The sequence below is a fragment of the Chiloscyllium punctatum genome, chromosome 16, assembly GCF_047496795.1.
Source record: "Chiloscyllium punctatum isolate Juve2018m chromosome 16, sChiPun1.3, whole genome shotgun sequence".
NCBI classification, from domain to species: domain Eukaryota; kingdom Metazoa; phylum Chordata; class Chondrichthyes; order Orectolobiformes; family Hemiscylliidae; genus Chiloscyllium; species Chiloscyllium punctatum.
The window spans coordinates 31,434,606-31,458,875 of NC_092754.1; the positions used below are offsets into that span (position 1 = coordinate 31,434,606).

Sequence of the window (24,270 nt, forward strand, 5' to 3'; positions counted from 1 at the left end):
GGATGACTTACAACACTCTGCCATTTGTATTGTGAACGTAGCCACCAGCACAATTCTCAGTTTCTGCACTTGTGCATCAATTGCTTTTCAAACATGCCACAGGAAGTTAAGTACAGTAATCAGGCAGGATGCATACTCTTTCAATGATTTGATAGACTGATTGCAATCAGTCTTTCTCCCTCAGAAAGTGAACAATTAAAGAAATGTAGAATCTTATTACTATACATTTGGACATCTTTAAAATGTCACCTTTTAAGAAACTTTATCTTCCTGCCTCTATTTTTCTACCTTAATCCAGTCCTTCTATTCTTTAATTTGTCATTTTGATATTGAGATTAGCCACCCTAATTTGCCCAATGTCTTGGTGTTATCCAACGATTATTTCAGAATTCATAAATTTAATTGGTTAAAGAGCCAAAGACCCTTCAGCCCAACCAGTCCATACTGACCATAGTCCCAAACTGATCTTGTCCCACCTGTCTGCATCTGGCCCATACCCCTTCAAACATTTCTTTTTCATGAACGTATCTAAAAGATGTTTGAACGTTGTCACTGTACCCTCATCTCCACTTCCTCTGGAAGTTCATTCCACACACTAACCACTTTCAACATTAAAAAAAATTACCCATCACGTCTTTAGAATCTTTCACCTCTCACCCTAAAAATATCCACCTAGTCTTGAAATCCCCCACCCTAGAAATCCCCCACCCTAGGGAAAAGACACCTGCCATTCACGTTATCCATGCCCTACGTGATCTTATAAATCTCTGTCAGGTCACCCCTCAACCTCCTATGCTCTAGTGAAAAAAGTCCCAGCCTATCCAGCCTCTCTTTTATGACTCAAGCACTTTTATTCCCAGCAACATCCTGGGGTAAATCTTTCCTGAACCTTCTCCAGCTTAATAACATCCTTCCGGAGAAAAACTTTGGTCCAATTATTCCCCAGTGTCCCAAATGCCCTGTTGCCCTCAGCAACACCATAGCCACCAGAATTAATAGCAACCTGGTGGTCAAAATATTTTAAACTCAAAAACTGTATGAGTTTAAACAAATTGCCTCAACCTCAGGTAACATCTGGACCATAACTGCAGCTTATACATCTGGAGGACCTCCCAGTTACACAGTCCTTTTAATTCCATGGTTGAATTCCACCAGTAAGCCTTACAGGTGGAAACATCTGCCCACAGTCCAAACTGAAGTCACCTGAATTTGGTCACGGCAGTAACTGGGGTGTGTAGTATTTCACGGGGTAAGAAAGAATCGGTAATGTCCTCTTATCCTGCTTTCTGTGAATGATATATACTGGCAATCAGAATCACGGTTGGTTATAATGGTCCCAAGAGTCCAGTACCTTGTTTAAATGCGTTGCAGCTGGTGGAGTGTAACTGATGCCTGTGGATCCAAAATTAAGCCTGAGGGGCCACCTTCACTTAAAATCTTACTTATTGCTCATACCACACTGGTAGATATTAGTGTAGAACTTCATGGTAATTCCATTAGTGTCCCATTAGAATGCTCATGGTAAATCAGTAGAATGCTGCCAAGATCTCAAAACCACTGGAGGCAATGGCCTAGTGGCATTATTGCTAGACTATTAATCCAGAGACCCTGGCAATGTCCTGGGGACCTGGGCTCAAATCCTGCCATGGCAGATATTGGAGTTTGAATTCAATAAAATCTGAAATTAAGAGTCTAAAGATGATCACAAATCCATTGTTGATTGTTAGGGGAAAAACATCTGAATCAATCTACCTGGTTTGGCCAATATATGACATCAGACTCACAACAATGTGGGTGACTCTTAACTACCCTCTAGACAATTGGGATTGGGCAGTAAATACTGGCCTTGCCAGTCATGTCCATATCCTGTGAATGAATTTTTAAAAAATTAAACTCAGAGTATGGTATTTTATTCATATGCACTGTGTACTTGCCTGCACATTGTATTCAATATGGCATTTCAAAAAAGAAAAAATGTTTTTCTGGAAATTTTGAGGCATATAATAAAGAGTTACCTAGATGTTGCTATTAGAAACATTGCACCTCTAGACTGGAATGCCCGCTAGTGGTAGCAGTCAGCAAAGATCTGATGTTGTCTCCTTGCAGGGTAAGTTTGGATTCCTGATGTGCTGGGAATGATGTTATAACAATAGCTGCAAAACACATCAAAGTGCTTGGAATATCGCGACTGATGGAAAATCCAGATTTACTCTTTTCTTTCCAAATACCAGTCAGCCTGTCATTGACATTAATGTTTCTGAGCCAAGCTGACTTATGCAATAGCAGTATTCTGAGCACTCAGCCTGCAACTTGGCGAAACCTTACCCCTTCAGAAGATTACAATGGGGTCAGTCTTGGCTCAGTTGTTGCTCTTTTCTCAGAGTTGAAAGATTTTTAAGGTATGGTCCGACTGTAGAGACTAAACAAAGCTAAATAACCATCTCCTGGCAGTAGTGATGCAATGCTGTGCTGTCAGAGGTGCCTCTTTTGCACATGACATTAAACCGAGGAGCCATCTGCCCTCCCAGGTAAACGCTAAAGATCTATTGGTGCTACATCACAGAACTGCAGTGGGGATTTTTTTCATCATTATTTATCACTGAAACACTTTATAAAATACTTTGCTGTTCATGGAACCTTATTGTCTGTAAAGTGTCCACCACATTTTCTATATTACAGTTGTGGACACATCAGAAGTTATTTCTTTGGTTGGCGAGCATTTTGGGATGTGCTGGATTGCTGGAAGTTGCTATATAAAATGAAAGTTCTTTCTACTTTTCTGCAGGACGAAGCTGCAAACTCCAATCTACAAATGTGTCATTATGGCTGATCATTCCACAGCCAAGCACAGTTGGGCAGGAAGGGAGTGCAGTGGGACCTCTGGGTGACTCTTCCTGTTTTCAAAGCACATTTTTTCTGGACAGCAGGTAAGATCCACAGCTCACAGACACATCCAGAATTTGGCAGCGTCGCTGCGGGCACTTTAAAGGTCTGCAGTAGCCTCACAGCAGGTCATACAGCCAGAAGTGAAAACAAGATGTTGCAACTTCAATAAACAGGGAAAATCTATAACTTGAAACTATCGCAAAGACTTGTCAAAGACAACATAAATGAAGGTGTACAGTCATTGCCAGTGTCTCGAACACATGAAGAACTATCCTGGGTTGCTCTCTGTAGTTGAGAGCTGTGCAGTAGAGTTGGCATAAGGTTCTCTTCATTATCTGTCAAAATCAAAATGAGGAAGAATGTGCTTGATATTTGAATCCAACGGATAAAATTTTCATCTGGGTTTTAGAAAGCCCAACCTTGCACAATTCCACAGTTTGTAAAACGCACTCCCAGACCATGTCTCACATTAAGAGCTATTTTCCTGTTTTCACTGAGGGATTAGGTTTGTTGTGCCTTTTGTGAGTGATAGTGGTGTGTATGATCAGTGTGGAAGTGGAAGGGTGCTCATGAGAAAGCTGACCTTGGTTCACCAAAACAGCTCGTTGCCATTTAAGGACCCCCCTTTACCTCAATCCCTCACCCACACTCTATTCTACATCACATTCCTCATGCCAATCAATACAATCCCTATGTGACCCCTCTGTCCCTCACCCCTCACATATCCTCCATCACCACTCTCTCAATAACTTCCATGCAGAGTTCTCAAGACCCAGGCAAAAATATTGCCAGCCCAATTGAACGAGCATAAAATCAGCATGGGATAGGTTTTATTTTTTTCTTCCTCTTACATTATTTTACTTCCTATTACTGCAATGGATGTGAACAATTGTACAATCCAGATTGACATGAAAGCATGTTCACTTTTGAATCATTGCATAAAAATCACATTTACATTACAATACAGGAGTTAACAGTGACACATGATGGTGTGAAAACACCCAGTTTTCAAAACATTTCTGGCTCCTCAGCAAAGCTTCCACTTTCTTCCTGAACTCTCAAAACGGCCATGTTTCTATTGGGCTTCCAAAGGTCCACACCATCAGCCGAAAATGAGAAAGTCCAATTCTTCATTTAAAAAAAGGGAACCCAACCTCAACAAAAGGGGAAGGTGTGCAGGACACCAAACATTCCCCAACCCGTAAAAACACCAGAAGAAAATGGCGGGTGTCAGAAATATCTAATAAAATCCGATTTCCTCACAACAAAATCAACATACAGCTACACAGTGAAATGCAGCTCTGTGTCAAGACAACAACAAAGCTCAGTATGTTCCAACGACTCCATTCAACGAAACTCAGTATGGGGTTTCTGCCAGGGAAGTCTCAAACAAACTGGTAACTACTTTTATTGGAAGCTCAGCTAACCAAACTATGAACAGAGGGAGCTGGGAAGGATCAGAAATCAAAATGTTGACTTCCCATCCAGCTTCAAAGAACCTGTGGAGATTCCATTTGGAAGATCAAATGGGGAAGATCGATGTGGGGTAAATAACACTTTGAAGCTGTGATCATTAGGTTCAGCAAAATGCCTAGTGAGAATATTGCACTTAGCCAGTTAACTCGGCATCTGTGGCATGTTTTGTTATATCTTATGGAAAGAAATCTGTTATAAAATTGTTGTATTTCATCATAATCACTGCCATGCTTATACAAATGAGCTTGCAGATTTATATATGGCTTCATCTCACTAAATTGCCCTGAGTGCACATTTAAGAGTTTACAGTAGCACAGTAGAAAAACATAAGAGGGTTTCCATTGTTCTAGCCCTCTCAGACCATGTTATCATTATACGTATAGATACTTGAGTAGTAAGGGTGCACTCTGATCATTTAGTCCACGTGCCTACTTAGGGTAGATTTTTTACGTTTTAGTTATACATTTTTGAGAGATGTGGGTATCACTGATTGGCCAACATCTATTGCCTGTCCCTAGTTGCCCTTGAGAAGACAGTGTGAGCTGCCGCCTTGAACTGCTGCAGTCTAGGTGCTGTCGGTTGACCCACAACGCCCTTAAGCGGGGAATTCCAGTACATTGACCCAGTGATAGTGAAGGATCGGCAATATATTTCCAAGTCAGGATGATGATTAGCTTGGAGGGAAAATTGAAAGTGGTGATGTTCCATGTATCTGTTGCCCTGGTCCTTCTAGATGGAAGTAGGCATGGGTTTTTAAAGGTGTTATCTGAGGATCTTTGGTGAATTTCTGCAGTGCATCTTTTATAGTATACATTGCTGTTACTCTGCGTCGGTGGTAGAGCAAGTGGATGCAATGCTAGTCAAGTGGGCTGCTTTGTCCTGATGCTATGCAGCGTAACTCAAAATTCATAACAGTGTACTTATTGTGAATGATGCGCAAAAGCAGGAACTCCATAATACCCTCATTGCAGTTATACCAGCTTTGGAAACGAGATGAACACACACAAAACACTTAAATTTAAGCACAATGACTCCTTGTACTTTGGTGAGCAAAAACACCTCCAAGTTGATATTTCCTGTCTCTGGAGGCATATAGACAAATATTTTACAAGATGTGCTAGCCAGTGTACTGTAGTATAAACGGGAAACCCAGCCCTCAGCACATTCATACCCATCTTGTATTAAAACAATGACCATGCTTCTTTGTTCTGTCATGAGATATTGGGGTCAATGGCAAGGCCAGCAATTGTCATCCAACCGTAACTGCCTTCGAGCTGAGTAAGAGTCAAGAACACTGCTGTGGACCTGGAGTCATATATAAACCAGATCAGATAAGGAAGGCAGATTTCCTTAAAGGACCAGTCAAGTTTCTAAGCAACCATCAGACTAGCTTTGAACAGATTAAACTCAAGATTTTATGAACTGAATTTTAAATTCCACTAGGGCCATGATGGTATTTGAACAAATGTCCCAGGTCATTGGGATGCGCCTCTGGATTACACATCCATTGACACTAGCACCACGGCACCACCTGTCCCTAGAACCATTAATGGTATCTCAGAGTAGATGTGGACAAAAGTCAGCAATATCTTACCTTCCGGCTGGAAAGGAGGTGATTCTGAGGAAGCCATTCCACAGTATACTGCCATCTGTCACATCAGCAAGATGATCCCAGGTCCTTCCTGTTAGTAAAAGCCATTGCATTATTATTTGATATTATTCTCAAGTATAACCTGTGAAGAACCCCGACTGTATGAAGCAAGCTACACACAGTACAAAATCAGCAATACAATAGTGAGGATAGTGAAATCTGCCATAGATGACCAGAATAGGCAAGCTTCACATAAGACAGGATAACCTTGATTCCTCTATAAAAAGGTGTTGACTCAGCATTAGAGTAGTTCCATAGCTGGCCCTGAGTACCTAGGCAGAAGTAATCATTTAGACCAAGTTGATAAGTAATACTACCACAAAGCGAGTCACATCAAAGCATTGCCCATTGTTGAAAAATATACATTTTCACATCACAACACACAGCCTATTGTACTTAAGTCCATCAAGTTGGGCACAACAACAGACTGGTAATTGTTGTCAACTTCGAGATCAGTTTGTCAGCAGTGGTATCTCACTTATTTCCTTCCCCGACCCATCCTACTCAACAATACAGGAATCAAGTGAAATACTTTCAAAACTGCCTAAGCCACGATCAGCAAACTCAACAAGATGACAAAACTACGTTTGTCTGGGACCTGTCTGGTAATGTCCCGTGGGCCACTCAGTAAACATTGCTTCTGTGGAAAATGATTGTTCCCAAATTATTTTTTCATTAAATCACTGCAACATGAGGGTCTATACAGTTGCCATTTATTGGATCATATTAAAGAGGACTTTCTTAAACTAAAACTCCACCTTAGGGGATGGACATTGTCAGATGGACCAGCATTTATTGCATTCCCATCACCCCTTTGAGAAGGCAGTGGTCACCTGCCTCCTTAGAATCATGGAATCCCTGAAGTATGGAAGCAGGCTATTTGACCCATCAAGTACACACTGACTCTCCAAAGAGCATCCCACCCAGACCCACCCCACCATTTTACCCCTGTAACCCTACATTTCCCATGGCTAATCACCTAGCCTGCACCTCCTTGGACACTATGGTCAATATAGTATGGCCAATGTACCAAACCCACACATCTTTGGACTGTGGAAGGAAACCAGAGAACCCAGAGGAAACACACACTGACATAGGAAGAATGTGCAAACTCCCCACATACAGTCACCCGAGGCCCGAATCGAACCAGAGTCCCAGGTACTGTGAGGCAGCAGCGCTAACCACTACGCCATCGTGCTGCCCCTTGAACCACTGAAGACCTTGCTCTGTCGGTAGACCCACAATACCATTAGGTAAAAACAATGACTGTAGATGCTGGAAACCAGATTCTGGATTAGTGGTGCTGGAAGAGCACAGCAGTTCAGGCAGCATCCAAGTAGCTTCGAAATCGACGTTTCGAGCAAAAGCCCTTCATCAGGAATAACCACAATACCATTAGTGAGGGCGTACTAAGATTTTGACTCAGCGACACTGAAGGAACAGCGATATACTTCCAAGTTAGGGTGTGAGTGGCTTGGAGAGAAACAAATCAAAGGAGTCCAATGCATATTTCCCTCAATTTTCTTCTCTCCTTTCCTGAAGTTACGATTTATGGGTTACAAAGAAGGCAAAAGCTTTCCAATATCAGCAAAGTGAATGGTTTCTTCAGAGTATTGGCATTGGTCATTCAATTCCAACAGGAAATGTGCTTCAATCGGCCAATAATTGGATATTTCACTTCCCCACCTCTTCCATTTCAAATTGATAATCTATTCTCACACTGGAAGTCCGTAGAAGATTGGCACCAAAAACCTCTTCAACTATGAAGTGTTCAATGTCTGATTTTTTAATTTTAAAATCTTATTTCATGGGATGTGTGGAATGCTGACAAGAATTTTTCTAACCATCCATTATTACTCTTGAATACAGTAACTAGCTAAGCCATGTTAGAGATTAGTTAAGAGTCAATCACATTGCTGAAGTCACATGTAGACCAGACTAGAGAAGGAGGTCAGATTTCCTTCTCTTGAAACATGAGTGAAGCAGATGGATTTTAATCAAAATCAGGAGTAGTTTTATGGTCACCATTACTGAGATTAGTTTTCAATTCCAGAATTATTAATTAATTTTATTTCTAAATTAACTAAATTCCACCAACTGCCATGGTCAGATCTGAACTCGTAACTCCAGAGCATTATCTAGGATGAACAGCCAATGTCTTTATCCCAGTGCAGGGGAATCCAAAACTAGAGGTCACAGGTTTCAGGTAAGAGGGGAAAGATTTGAAAGGAATCGGACATGCAACCTTTTCACATAGAACGTGGTGTGTATATGGAACAAAAGGCCAGAGGAAGTGGGGGAGCCAAGTACAATTCCAATATTTAAAAGATATTTGGAGCGGTATGTAGATAGGAAAGGTTTAAAAGGATATGGGCCAAACACAGGAAAATGTGACTAGCTCAGTTTAGGAAACTTGGTCGTCATGGATAAATTGGGCCGAAAGACCTGTTATCCATGCTGTATGACTCTGATTCTATCTTGCTGGGATTGCTAATCTAGTGATAATACCCCACAATGAAATTCAGGCTTTCTAATTAATATGCATGTGTTAAGGACAGAGAGTTTTCTCAAAAGTATCTTTGGAAAAAAAAACACACATAAATTAACAACCAGTCTGTCTGAAATAGTCTTCTCCATGTGAGGACCTCAACTGACTCCACAGGTAGGTATTTTGAATTCAGAAACATGCCCGACAGGAATGAAACTAGGACTTGAGAATGATTAGATTATTTACAGTGTGGAAACAGGCCCTTCGGCCCAACCAGTCCACACTGACCCTCCAAAGAGTAACCCACCCTAACACATTTCCCTCTGACTAATGCAGCTAACACTATGGGCAATTTAGCATGGCCAATTCATCTGACCTGCACATCTTTGGACTGTGGGAGGAAACCGCAGTACCCGGAGGAAACCCACACAGACACTGGGATAATGTGCAAACTCCACACAGACAGTGGAATTGAACCTGGGACCCTGGTGCTGTGAGGCAGCAGTGCTAACCACTGAGCCACCGTGCCACCCTGATCTTACACTCTCGTCCCAAACACACCCAGAGAGTACAGCGAACACAGTGGACCCTGGGAGGTCTGAACCATTTCTGGATTTAGGCAATCTTTGCCAGTGAATGACAAGTGTCACGAAAGTGTTCCACTGCTGCTGTCCAGTTATGGGAGGGCAGGCACCTGTCTGGTTCCTGTAGCTTGGCCATGATATAGAGCCAGAAGCAGATTGGCCAAGCCTCATGATTCTAATGTATTTTCAAGCACTTCTTCTGGTGGCACAACGCTTCTCCCAAACAAATCTTTGGATCGGCTGGAGCGCCCTTTGGAGCAAGGCCGACAAAGCAAGGTCTTCAGTGGTTCAAGGAGCAACACAGTGGCTTCGTAGTTAGCACTGCTGCCTCACAGTCCCTGGGACTCTGGTTTGATTCCTGCCTCAGGTGACTAACTGTGTGGAGTTTGCACGTTCTCCCCGTGTCTGCATGGGTTTCCTCCGGGTGCTCTGGTTTCCTCCCACAGTCCAAAAATGTGCAGGTTAGGTGAATTGGCTATGCTAAATTGCCCGTAGTGTTAGGTAAGGGGTAAATGTAGGGGTATGGGTGGGTTGCGCTTCGGTGTGGACTTGTTGGGCTGTAGGGCCTATTTCCACACTGTAAGTAATCTAATCTAATCTAATCTAGAATTGGCTCAAGATTGGTACATTTTGCCTGCAATATTAAATAGCTTGCCAAGGGGCGTGTTCAGTTCTCAGCAACTGCCCACCTGCACCTTGCTTAATGCATGGGCAGTCAGCAGCTGACAAGCAACCTGTGATTTTCTACTCTGTGCTTTTACTTGTATTAATCTGATTGTTGGAATCAGAAGGGGAAGAATTTTACTCAAGAGTAAGGAACTGGGCAATAAACAGAACAGTCCCAACCTGCACAGTCCACAGGACAGGTTTTTTAAAAACAAATAAAAATTAACACTGTTCATGGGATAGGAACTACTGAAGAATTTGTGATTTTTGATTTTTCTTCAACAGGAACTGTACACCTAATTTACCTTTTTGGGCTTAGATGGCCAGGAAAAGAGCCATGGGACTGCAGTACTGGAATCAACACCTGTAGACATCAGCCCCAGGACATCCCACTACTTAACTGGCCCCTTTGTATTGAAAGGGCGTACCAACTCACTGCACTGTGTAAGCTGCTGCTCATGATGATGGTTTCTAACAACATCCTTTTTTAAGTGCAAGAAACCACCTACCTGGTCTACTGTGGTTGAGTAAAACCACTTCCTGGTCTGAATAGAAGAGTAACTCATAGTTAGCAAGATATAGCTAAATGCATGTCAACAAGTTAATAGGTTACAAAGGTATGACATCCATTGTTAATGAATTGCTTGAGAAGGAGCAGGTGTTAGATCTCACACTCTGAATCTCAGAATTGTTTCATATGCTATCTGGGCTATTTTACCTACACTAGCTCTTCAAATGAGCTTCATTAACTACCAATTTCCTGCTTTCTCCCCATACTGCTGCACATTATTACAAACTAAATAACCATTCAAAATTCACTTGAATGCCTCAATTGAACCTGCCTCCACCACATTTCCAAGCAATGCTCTCCATACCCAAACTATTCACTTTGGGAAAAAAGACATTACCTCCCCTCCCCAATACTCTTTCATGAATTCACTCCTTTAAGATTCTAAACTGTTCTGTCCAGTCCATATGACATCATCACAGTGGTCAGGTGCTTACGGCACTGCACAGTATTAACCCTTTCAGCTCCCTGAACAAAAGGCTGCACCTTTAAAAACAGATCCAATGCATGTCACCTTTTTCTCTTACATCTCTTCAACATGTGTGTTCTGCAATAGTTAAACAGATGATGAATTGAGTCAAATAATTTTAAATGACGAATTTTCACAAAAAAAAGCGAAATTCAGTGGTTCAGAAATGAGATATATATGTCAGTATTTTCATGAGCACCAGAGATTCCAAAGTGCTTTAAAGCTAGTAAGACCCTTTTGAAGTGTAGTTAACTATTGTAAGGAATGTCGAAACTCATTGACAGAGTAACATACAATAGAATAATGACCAGAAAATCAGTTCTCTTATGATACTGATTAAGGGAAAACTATCATTCATTATACTGGCATAACCCCCATGCACTTTAGACTAGATTACTTACAGTGTGGAAACAGGCCCTTTGGCCCAACAAGTCCACACCGACCGAACAAATCACAACCCACCCAGACCCATTCCCCTACACCTAACACTACAGGCAATTTAGCATGGCCAATTCACCTAACCGGCACATTTTTGGGTTGTGGGAGAAACCCGGAGCACCCGGAGGAAACCCACGCAGACACGGGGAGAACGTGCAAACTCCACACAGACAGTCGCCTGAGGTGGGAATTAAACCCGGGGCTCTAGCGCTGTGAGGCAGCAGTGCTAACCACTGTGCCACCGTGCTACCCTCACAGATTCTTCCTTGGGATTTAAAATCCATCTGAGAAGGCAAGTGAGTCTCAGCTTAATGCTTCATCAAAGCACTAACACCTCTGGCAAGGTGCTGCTTCCTCAGCCTACACTTCCACACTCGACCCCTGGACTTGTACTCAGAACCTTCTGACTTGGAGGTGGCTGTGCTCCCTGCTTACCCATGGCTGACATGGCTTGCGAAGACCTCAGATTTGACTGACAGGCTGTACTGAATTGGTTGATCTCAGTCAGGGGACCAGTGAGTATTAAAGTCCCCTCCCAGCCTGGAGAAAAGTTGCAGAAACCCTACAACATTCCCCGTTCCTGCTGAAAAGACCTGCATGCAGAATTCAATGGAACTCAAATGGAAATCCCTCTATGGTCTCACCAGCAGAAATGCGCCCCATCAATGACAGCCCCTAGGCTGAGGAGTAAATACTTACAGATAGTAAATGAACTTACAGGTAGTATGTGGCAATTTTTCATTTTAAAAATTTAATTGAGCACTGAGCTTAGACACTGAAACTATTTTCCTCAAATTATGTTACAAGATGTAAGAATTAATGGCATTATTTTAACACTGCAGTAGATCAAGTCATGAAAAACTATAAAGAAGGGATTAACAATCTGGCTATGAGTTCAGAGCAGCCTTTATTGAGTAGAAACTGTATGGGTACAATACTCACAAATTAAATCTATACTTGTGAATTGCAGTGATACTGCTGAACTACATAGAAGAGCATCTATCAAATGTTAATTACAGTTTACCCATTGAAATCAGAGCAGGCTTCATGAAACTGGACAGGTAATCACACTGGACAGGTATAAGTCATTATTTGACTAAGCCAAAGGAAGACAATTTGGGAATATGCTAACCAACTAACAGCCGATCATGTAGCCAACTAATCCGCAGTCAGAAGAGGATTGTGAACAAGCTCTTTCAAAAACTCTAGACACTTATAATCAGGTGAGTTATGATACACCTCTGGATCAGGTGACTCAAACCTGGGCTTTCTAACCCCAAAAGTAGGGTCACTATCAATGTTGGACAATTGCCCTTTGATATTGTGTGCGTAAACCCCTGAAAAAGTCCCACACAGAAGCGCTCAAAAAAAAAGTGCATTGTGACAGGAAGAATCCCATTGACCTTAGCAGGAAAATCTCAGTCAAAGATCAGTCCTGAATGACCTGCAGTCATCTCAGACTGACCGTCTGAAAAGTAACGATCTGACCATAAGACACTAACGAACAGGAGTAGGCTGTTCTGTCCCTCAAGCCTGCTCCACTATTCAATACGATCATGGCTGATCTGACATTCCTCATGACCACCTTCCTGCATTTTCCTGTAAACCTTGACTCCTCCGCAGACCAAGAATCCATGTATCTCAGCTTTAAAAGTACACAAGCACTCTGCCTCACAGGTCTCTGTGGCAAGGAGTTCCAAACACTCACAACCCTCCTCCTTATCTCAGTCTTAAATTGGCAGCCCATCATTCTGAGACTACGCCCTCTGGTTATTGACTGTCCTATGAGGGGAAACGTCTTCTCAGCATTGACCCTTTCAAGCTCCTTAAGAATCCTATGATTCAATGAGATCACCTCTCATTCCTAGGGGTGGCACGGTGGCTCAGTGGTTAGCACTGCTGCCTTACAGCACCAGGATCCTGGGTTTGATTCCAGCCTCAGGTGACTGTCTGTGCGGAGATTGCATGTTCTCCCTGTGTCTATGTGGGTTTTGTCTGGGTGCTCCAGTTTCCTCCCACAGTCCAAAATGTGCAGGTGAGGTGAATTGGCCATGCTATATTTCCCATAGTGTTAGATGTATTCGGCAGAGGGAAATGGGTGGATGTGGACTTGTTTGGCCAAATGGCCTGTTTCCACACCATAGGGAATCTAATCTAAGTCATCTAAACTTTGATGAGAGAGTCCCAACCATTTTAGCCTTTGGTCATAAGACAGTGCCTCCATACCAGTGATCATCTTAGTGAACCTTCCCTGAACTGTCTGCAATGCAATGACACCTTTCTTTAAATAAGGGGATGAAAACTGCTCACAGGACTCCTGAAGTGGCCTCACCAGCACCTTGTACAGTTGCAGTAAGACTTCCCTACCCTTATACTGCATTCTCCTTGAAACATTCCATTAACCTTCCTGACTACCTGCTGCACATATGTGCTAGTGTTCTGGGCTTCATGCACAAGTACCCCAATTCCTTTGTGTTGTAGATTTCTGTAGTTTTCCTCCATACTGTTATTTTGTTCGCCCTTGCAAAATGAATCACTATGCATTTTCCCACATTATAATCCATTTGCCAACTTCTTGTCTACTTACATAACCTGTGAATATCTCTCTGTAAACTGTTTGTATCCTTTTCTCAACTTGACTTTCCACCTATTTTGTGTCATCTGCTAATTTGGTGACAATACTTTTACTTCTTTCCTCCAAATCATTAATATACTTTGTAAACAGTTGGGGTCCCAGCACCAATCCCTACGGAAGCCCACTGGTTATAGGTTGCCAACCTGAAAAAGAACCTTTTATGCCCGCTCACTAATACTCCATCTATACCAATATACCAACTCCAACACCATGAGCTTTTATCTTGTGACTTAACCTTTTGTGAGGTATCCTGTCGAATGTCTGCTGGTTCCCCTCTATCCAGTCTGAATAAGCCTTCCTCAAAAAACTGTCGTAAATTACTCAGACACAATTTCTCTTTCCTGAAGCCATGCTGACTCTGCTTAATTAGGTTATGATTTTCCAAATGTGCTGCTGGTACTTCCTTAATAATTGATTCCAACATTTTTCGCAACAACAGATATTAGACTAATGGCATATAGTTATCTGCTTTTTGTCTCCCTCTCTTTTTGAAGAGGGGTGTCACATTGGCAGTTTTCCAAGCCTCGAGTACTGCTGCAGAATCCAAGGATCGTTGGAAAATGGCAACCAATAAATCCACTATTTCTGTAGCTACTTCTATCAAGATCCTAGCATGCAAACCATCAGGGCCAGGGGATTTATCTGCCTTGAGCCGCAGCAGTTCTACTTCTTTAGTGATGGTGATGGTACTTAATTCCTCCCTCATTTTCTTTAGTAATAATAGCATGTTGGAAGTATCTTGCACCACAAAGATTGATGCAAAAATCTGATTAACCCCTCTGCTGTTTTCTATCTTCCCATAACTGTCTCCCCAAATTCATTTTCTAAGGGCTGTAATTCACTTTGACCTCTCTCTTCCTTTTTATCTTTTTAAAAAAGGTTTCACTGTCAGTTTTAATGTTGCTCTCTAGTTTGCCATCATAGTTTATTTTCTTTCTATTATCATTTCAGTCCTCCTTTGGTGACTTCTGAATTTATCCCAGTCTTTGGGGCTATCACTGACTTTTGCCTCCACATATGCTTTCACTCTCACCCTTATGTTCTCCCTAACTTCCTTGTTTAGCCATGGTTGATTTATCCCTCTGAATCTTACCTCTTTTTTGATGTATATTTTTGCTTAGAGTCATGAATTGGTCCTCAAATGTTTGTCACTGCTTTCTTACGGTCTTTCCTGCTCATCTATCTGCCCAGTTCGCTTTAGCTAACAGTATCCACATTTTATTGTTCTTCGTTTTGTTTTAAATTAAACACAGTTGTTTCCAATCCAGGTTTCTTGCACTCAAACTGAATATTAAATTCTATCATGTTATGATCGCTAGTTCTACTCTGAGGTCATTTATTAAATCTGCCTCATTACCTATCACCAGACACCAGGATAGCCAGTTCCTTGGTTGCCTCCATTATATCGTGCCCTTGGAAACATTCCCTAATGCACTCTATGAATTTGTTGGACCTAAGATGGCACTGGAAGTGGCCACTTATAAACTTTTCATTGTTCTCATTTGAGTATGTGACAATAAAGCTAATTCAATTCAACTTTTCCACCTCGATTCACTCACTCAACATGAAGATTAAAATCATTATTGCTGTATTCTTTTTATATGCCCCTATTATTTGTTGACTTATATGCTTTCCCACAGTGTGACTATTCTTTGGGTGTCTATACACTACTCCTATCAATATTCCTTTCCCTTGCTGTTATTTATCTCCACCCAAAAGGATTCTACATCATTTGTGCCTAGATCATCACGTACAACTATCTCACTGCTTCTCTTATTAAGAGTGCTATCTCACCAGGTTTTCCTCCCTCCCTGTTTTTTCAAAAGGTCAAATATCCTTGAATGTTAAGTTCCCCGTTCTGATTTCCCTGTAACCATGTCTCTGTAATGGTGACAAGATCACATCCACTGACCTCAATTTGCGCCATCACTTCCTGTACCTTATTCCGATTAAGAGACAAAGCCTTTACGCTTGACTTTTTAACATCTTTGTAAATACTGCCTTTGTAAATACTTGCCCAAGGATACCAGTCCCAGTTCTGCCCAAGTGTAACCCATCCAGTTTGTACTGGCCCCACCTCAATCAAGGTGTTAGCTATAGTGTGAATCATAACTCTTAGTGGCTGAATTTAAGAATGAGGTAAAATTAGTTCCACCAACACTGAGATTGATCAAATGCAACAGTCCACTGCCACTCTACACCTTCAAGTGCTAGGTCAGTATATCGTTCTGACTTTACCATTCCTTATATATGTCCCTCATTATTACATTCTAAAATAAGTTTAGCACTTGCAATACAGCACAAAGACACTCATGGTTTCCTTTCATTCCCAACCCTCACAGCTGCATCAATTCACCCTGTAACTCTGGTTCAAAGTTATGCCTGTGAGATACATCCATAATTGGGATTCTACAGTGATAGTAACAAGGTCAGTCAGCAGGACATCATAGAATGAGTTCCCTTTAATCTGGTCTGATCAGGGAGCCCTGGCAGACATATGCAGTTTGGTCGCTGACTCTGAATGAGGAAGTACTAAAGGCAAATACTATTCGTGTCTAAATAAAGGGAGATTTGGCAATGGGATACCGGCCTCTGTGGAGTTATTTCAGATGCAGTGCTATTTCTTTCCTTCCATTGCTATCCAAGGTAAGACAATACTTTTAGGAAGCAGCACAGTGGTTAGCACTGCTGTCTCACAGTACAAGGGACCTGGGTTTGATTCCACCTTCTGGCAACTGTCTTTGTGGAGTTTGCACATTCTCCCTGTGTCTGCGCGGATCTCCTCTGGGTACTCAGGTTTCCTCCCACAGTGCAAAGATATGCAGCTTAAGTGGATAGGCCATGTTAAGTTGCCCATTGTGTCAGGGGATATGAAGGCTAGGGTGGACGAGCCACAGGCAATGAAAAGTTATAGGGTAGGGGTTGTGTCTGGGAGGGATGTTCTTTACAGGATTGGTGTAGACTTGATGGGCCATAGCCTGGTTCCACACTGTTGGGGTTCTTGTATGAACACTATCCCATACCCATCAAGAACTCTATTAGAACTGTGCAAGATGGAACTTCAACTTGAAACTTGTTTTTTCCTTTGTCTTTTTCTACATGGTGCCTGGACTCCATTTTACAAACTGTCATATTCAAAATCTGGGGTTTATAACCTATTGAATTGCAGCACATTATTCAGTGATGATGGTAGTACTGTATTCCCAAAAATGGACATGCAAGGAACAGTTTAGATTTGTGGCTGTCAACCAATATATTAAGGAGAAAAAGGTATTACATTATGAAATAACTCAGGAAGCCCAACTAGAAAGGAATATTGTTTATTATTGCACACCAAAATAGAGTCACTACTCGGGGCATGCATAGGCTAGTCCCAGCCTGGGACAAACTGTTCCGCAGACCCATCCCTCAGTCTGTTTTATTTTCTCTTTTATATTCAGAAAGGTCATCCCTTGCAACTGAACTTTTTTTTTAAACCCATCACAAAATGAAATGGTACTTTTTCTTCATCTATTGACCCCCACCAGTAAACTACCCAACTGAATAATTTACATTCAAAGATCATTAAGGGCAATGCAAAGGTGAGGGAGAGGAAGAGAGAGGGGGGGAGGGGACTAAATCAAAATGGAGTTGGAAGGGGAGATAAAGCTCTGTAGCCACTTCGGTGCACACCTCTCTCTAGTGGCATAGAGAGTATTGGTGGACCCGCACGCTCTCTCTCCAGAGACACCCAGGGACTCAGCCTAAGTTTTAAAAGGGACCCAAGGGGTACCTTTCTCATGCAGAGGGTGATCTGTGTATGGAATAAGCTGCCAGAGGAAGTGGTGGAGGCTGGTACATTTACAACATTTAAAAGGCACCTGGATGGCTATATGAATAGGAAAGGTTGAGAGGAATTTTGGCCAAGTGCTGGCAAATGGGATTAGATTACTTTAGGATATCTGGTCAGCATGGACGAGTTGGATTGAAGGGTCTTGGTTTCCATACTGTACATCTCTATGACTCTATCTGGGTCTGCTTTCTTTAATACTCAGAGGTGCTCTTATACATCACCAAACAGTTTTCCCACCACCAAGTCACCCCATGACATTTTATTTTTCCCCAACTACTGACCACCAGCAAAAAAGCACCCGTGCAGCCGATTAGATCTTCGCTTTCAAAGCCCGTAACAGGCAATGCACACCATCAAAGGTGAGGCAGAGCTAGGGAGAGCGGGAAGGGTCTGCTAGGTCTGCATTGTGAAGAGCTCAGGTGATGAGTTCCAGTTGTCAGGCTGTGAGTTCAAGTGGAACCTTCATGAGATTATTTCAGGGCATTGTCGAAATCCTGACTGAGAGCTCAGCAAATTATCTGCAGCAGCTTCAAATAAGATCACTCCATGGTTTTCACTCCCACTCCAAACAGCCCCTTTGCTCACCATTGGCTCAGATTCTGCTGATTAATTTGTCCTACCAAAGTGAATAATTCCACACATCCACACTGAACTTTATCTGCCATCTCCTTGTCTTTTCATTTAATTAGTCTATCTCCTTGTGCAGCCTATTATCACCCTCCTCAAAGCTTACTTTCCCACCTAGTTTGGTATTGTCAACAATTTCGAAGAAACTACAGTTTAAGTACTTGATTCAGATTATAAACAGCTGAGGCCCATACACTGACATTGTAGACCTTCTTGAGTCACATGCTGCTATTTTGAAGTGGCCCATTCATTCTTACCCTATTTTCTGCCCATCAACTAATCCTCAATGTTAATGGCATGTAACAATCTCCATCCATCAACAACAGTCTTGTATAACAAGCTCCAGTATAAGATCTCATCAAGTGTCTTTCAAAAACCCAAATGTACATGTCTTCAGGTTCCTCCTTGTAAGTTCTCACCCAAGATACAAACCATTCAAACATGGAACTATAGTGGCATTCTTCGACAGTCTCTGTTGCAAATCTTGAAACTCCATCCACACAGCATATGGGAATGCAGCAAAAATGCAGATCTGGAGCGGAAGGAGATAACTGAGCCTTTCACATCTGCTCCATCATTCAGTAAGACCACGGCTGATATCTAGTTTTCAAATTCCACATTCCCGTCCATCCCAATAACCTTTGATTCTATCGCTTAACAGGAATGAGTCAACATCTGATTAGAGTAGATTCCCTATAGTGTGGAAACAGGCCCTTCAGCCCAACAAGTTCACACCAACCCATCTCCCTCTGACTAATGCAACTAACACTATGGGCAATTTAGCATGGCCAATTCACATCTTTGGATTGTGGGAGGAAACCAGAGCACCCAGAGGAAACCCACGCAGACACGGGGAGAATGTGCAAACTCCACACAGACAGTCGCCCAAGGTTGGAATAGAACTTGGGACCCTGGTGCTGTGAGGCAGCAGTGCTAACTGCTGAGCCACCAGGCCGCCCCCAAAATATAAACGTCTTTTACTGTTTGGCATGATGGGACGAGAGGCATCTAATGAGTGTCTGTGCTCGGGCCTTAAATATATTCAATAACCCCATCTTCACCACCTCCTGAGGCAGAGAGTTCTAAAGTTGCACAATCTTCTGAGAGAAAAGAATTCTCCTCTTCTTTGACCTAAAAGGGCAACCTCTAATTTTGAAACATTGCCCCTTAGCTCTGGATTCTCCCAGAAGAAGAAACATCTTTTCCATGTCCAGCCAGTCAACAATGTTAGATTCTGACATATTCAGTTGTCTCTCCTTACTCTTCTAAATTCCAGGGATAAAAGGACCACCCGATCCGATCTTTCCTCATCAGACAACCAACTTATTCCACGTATCAATCTAGTAAATGGCAATTTTTCATTTTAAAACATTAATTGAGCACTGAGCTTAGACACTGAAATTATTTTCCTCAAATTATTTTACAGGATATAAGAATCAATGGCATTATTTTAACACTGCAGGACTGAACTGATCAAGCCATGAAAAACTATAAAGAAGGGATTAACAATCTGGCTATGAGTTCAGAGCAATCTTTATTGAGTAGAAACTGTATGGGTGCAATACTCACAAATTAAATCTATACTTGTGAACTGCAGCGGTACTGCTGAATTGAATAGAATAGCATCTATCAAATGTTAAATACAGTTTACTCATTGAAGTCAGAGCAGGCTTCATGAAACTGGACAGGTAATCACACTGGACAGGTATAAGTCATTATTTGACTAAACTAAAGGAAGACAACTAACAGCTGATCATGTAGCCAACTAATCCGCATTCAGAAGGGGATTGAGAACAAGCTCTTTCAAAAACTCTCGATATTTATAATCAACCTGTGCAGGTATGTGATGATACACCTCTGGATCAGGTGACATCCTGTCCATGTCCAGCCAAACAATGTTAGATTCTGACATATTTATTTGTCTCTCCTTACTCTTCTAAATTCCAGGAATAAAAGGCCCACCCTGTCCAATCTTTCCTCATGAGACAACCAACTTATTCCAGGTATCAATCTAATAAACCTCCTTGACCTATCTCCAACCATTCACATCATTCCTTAAATAGTCCAAAACACACAAAATGTGGTCTCATCAATATCTTGATTAACTGAAATGTAACATTCTCACTTTTATGTTCAATTTATTTCATCATAAAGAACAGCATTTATCAGCTTTTTTTTCATATTTTGTTGTATCTTTACACTAACATCTTGTGATTCACGCATATTTAGATCGCTCTGCACCTCAGAATTCCAGTCATTCTCCATTTAGACATTAGTCCCCATTTTTACTCTTCCTGTCGAAGTGAACAACTTAACACTTGTCACATTATAATCTAGATTTTGCATATTCTCAACTTATCCATATCCACCTGCAAACTCCTTGCAGCATACCTTCCTACCCATCTTTGTACCATGTGAAAATTTAGCCACCACCCCTTTGCCCAGTTTTACCAAATCTAAATGACTGATGTAAAGTTTAAAAAACTGAGGCCTCTCATCCCATAATGCCAAACAGTGAAAGATGTTTATATACTCTGCCTTCAGCCAACCATCCAATTCTCTATCCATGCTAATATGTTATCACCTGTTCATTATATCTGACTTTGTACAAGAACCTTTCACGTTGCACCCTATCAAATGACTTCTGAAATTCCAAGTATAGTATGCACTGTCTGCATTTAACCATAGCACATGTTATTCCATCAAAACAGAAATCCAATATATTGGTTAAACATGATTTCCCTTTCACAAAACCATGCTGACCCTTCCCAAATAACCTCAGTTTTCTAAGTGCTCACCAAAACCTCAGATGATCAATTCTATATATAATCTGAATCAATCTGTTCGGAGATGCTATTACACACCTCTGCAGTAAGTGGGACTTAAATCTGGGACTTGTGGCTCAAAGGTAGTGACACAACCACTGCACCAAAGGAGCCCTTAAATGATCAATTCAAATATCCTTCTGATGACAGATATCAAAATAACTGGCCGACAGTTTTCCATTTCTGCCTCTTTCCCTGCTTGGATAGAGTAGGGAGTTTTTGTTATCTTCAAGTCTGATAGATCTTTTCCAGAATTTGTCAAATTGAGAAAGTTAATGACAATTAGGTAGCTTTCATCAGCTACCTTTTATAAAATCCTCAAAAGAGGCCTATTAGGACCAGGGATTTGTCGGCCCATAGCTTCATCAGTTTCACAGAATCCCTAGAACGTGGAATCAGGCCATTTGGCCCATTGAATCCACACCAACCCTACAAAGGGCATCCCACCCAGTCTCACACTCCACCCCCCCTCTATTTCCCATGGATAATCCACTTGCCTGCACATCCCTAGATTTAATGGGCAATTTAGCATGGCCAATCCACTTAACCTGCACATTTTTGGACTGTGGGAGGAAAGCCGAGTACCTTGAGGAAACCCACACAAACACTGGGTAAATGTGCAAACTCCACACAGACAGGAGCCCAAAGTTGGAATTGAACCTAGGTCCCTGGCACTGTGAGGCACCATGCCCACTCCAGTTTGCTCATGCCACTTCCCTGGTGATGGTAACTTCACCAGATTCCTCTCTTCCTTCCATATGCTGATTTATGACAATTACCGAGATGTTTTTATATGCTATACAACAAAAATAGAAGCAAATCGCTGTTCATTTCATCCACCGAGCTCACATCATCTAATATTAATTTTACCAAGTCTAGTATAACCTATTATAATAAAGCAAGCAACTACTGATGCTGGAGATCAAAAACAAAAAGAGAAATTGCTTTGCGAAACTCAGCTAGTCTGGCAGCATCTGTGGGAGTAAGCAGAGTTAAACTTCAAGCCTGGTGACTCTTCATCAGAACCGATAGCAACTCAGAAAAAGTGGCATTTATGGTGAAGATGGGTTTGGGGGGTAGAGGGAGATGTGAGTTGACAGGGGGGGATTGAGCACAGAGAGAGAACAAGCTTGGCCAGACAGAGGAGGCTGGTGCTGCATGGGGATAGTTCTGGCCTTTATTCCAGGAAGAAGTGGAGTGCCTGAAGACCACTGATGGGGAACGGACATGTTAAGGGATCGCATATCCATGGTAAAGAGGAGGTGGCTGGTGCCTACAAACTGGAAATTTTGAAACTGATGTAAATCATCAGAATTGCAGATGTGAGTGGGAAGGGACAGGACAAGGGGAGAAAAAAAATTGACTCGAGGTAGTAATAATTAAGTTCCATGGGGCAAGGACAGGCAGAAACAATGGGTCTGCCTGGGCACTGCTGTTTGTGGATTTTGGGGGAGTAGGTAGAAACGGGCTATATGGGGTTGGGGGACGATGAACTGGAAGGCTGTCCAGTGGAGATCCCCAGATGAAATAAGGTTGGTGACAGTCCTGGACACAGTGGCCTGATGCTCAATGGTGGTGTCATGGTCGGGGGGGTTGAAAATTAAAGGAGTTGCCTGAGAGATCAGTGCATCCAGCACCAAAGCCTAAGACTCCTGCATTCTTGCCCTCTGGGCCCCCTTGCCTGGTTCTCTCATAGTCTTTCCAACTCTACTTATCAAATCAGAAGACACCAGCATATAAGAGATGTGATACAGTTACAAAGTATTCAGATACCGTTCCTGCTTGTGGAGGGAACACCTGGTTTCCAGTTCAGCCTCCAGCACACAAACTCTGAGCTGAAGTTACTCAAGTTATAATTTACAGATGTTTGCTCTATGTCACACTGCAATCCAGAAGTTCCCACATGCTTCAGCCATGATACATCATTTGCTATATTTTAATTCAACCCCACCTTCAGGATAAAGCCAGTTTCAGATGGTTTGCTAACTTAACTAACTTCAGCTAAGTAGTGAGCTTGAATATCCATGCTCAAACCTACAGTCAGTCCAACTCATCCATGCCGACCAGATATCCTAAATTAATCTAATCCCATTTGCCAGCATTTGGCCCATATCCCTCTAAACCCTTCTTATTTATATAGCCATCCAGATGTCTTTTAAATGGTATCCCACTTGGTCACAATCTTTATCTCTCTTCCTCCTTTTTAAAGTGACATTGTTTTGATCTCTTTTTTTCCAAAGTTCCAGAACAATGCACCAACTCATGAAACAGTAATTATTGCTCCTAGAATTCAAGGAAATCAGCTTTAACATTAAAAATACCTCAAAAAAGGAGCAGCTCTTCCAGCCACAATGTTTTCTTAACCTCCATAGCGTCATTGAGTCGAACCAGTCCTTGACGAACAGAATCCCAAACTAAACTAATCCCACCTGCTTGCTCCTGGCTCATATCCCTCCAAACCTTTCTTATTCATGTATCAATCCAAGTGTCTTTTAAACATTGAAATTGTACCCACAGCCACCACTTTCTCAAGAAGTTCATTCTACACGCGAATAATATTGTGTAAAATATTTGCCTCTCTCTTCTCTCACCTTAAAAATGTGCCCCCTAGTCTTAAAATCTGCCATCGAGGGAAAAGACAACTTCCTTAACTCTATCTATATCACTCATTACTTTAGAAATTTCTATCAGATTGCCTCTCAACCTCCTATACTCCAGTGAAAAAGGTCCCAGCCTATCCAGCCTTTCTTCATAACTCACACCTTTCATACCCAGCAACATCCTGGTAAATCTCTTCTGAACCCTCTCCAGCTTAATAATATCCTTCCTATTGGATTAACCAGAATCCTAGATTAAGTTTTGAATTACAGTTAAGTCTTAAACGTGAAATACAAACAGCATTTGGTAATTTAGAAAGAGATTAAGAAAAGCCTTATCCACAAACCTGCTAGTTATTCAAGAAGCCAGCTCACCACCACTTTCTTATTAGTAATTAAAGCTGGGCAGTAAATGAGTCTTGCCAGTGATGTACACATCCCATGAACAAAAAGAACTCTGTTCAAAGGAAGACCAGGAAGATCCCAGATCTGTCATTTTTCATTTTCCCTGTCATTACATGAGATGGC

General features: G+C 41.9%; 1 protein-coding gene across 2 annotated transcripts in view; it reads right to left on the bottom strand.

The window, feature by feature from the left end:
* LOC140487128 (rho guanine nucleotide exchange factor 10-like protein) overlaps positions 1 to 24,270 on the bottom strand; it is a 205,014-nt gene that overhangs the window by 168,759 nt on the left and 11,985 nt on the right. For both annotated transcript variants that reach the window (XM_072586666.1, XM_072586667.1), the window contains exon 2: positions 5,957 to 6,044. In XM_072586666.1, the coding sequence (XP_072442767.1) occupies positions 5,957 to 6,011 (55 nt within the window). In that variant the 5' untranslated portion in view covers positions 6,012 to 6,044. The remainder of the gene's footprint in view (positions 1 to 5,956; positions 6,045 to 24,270) is intronic.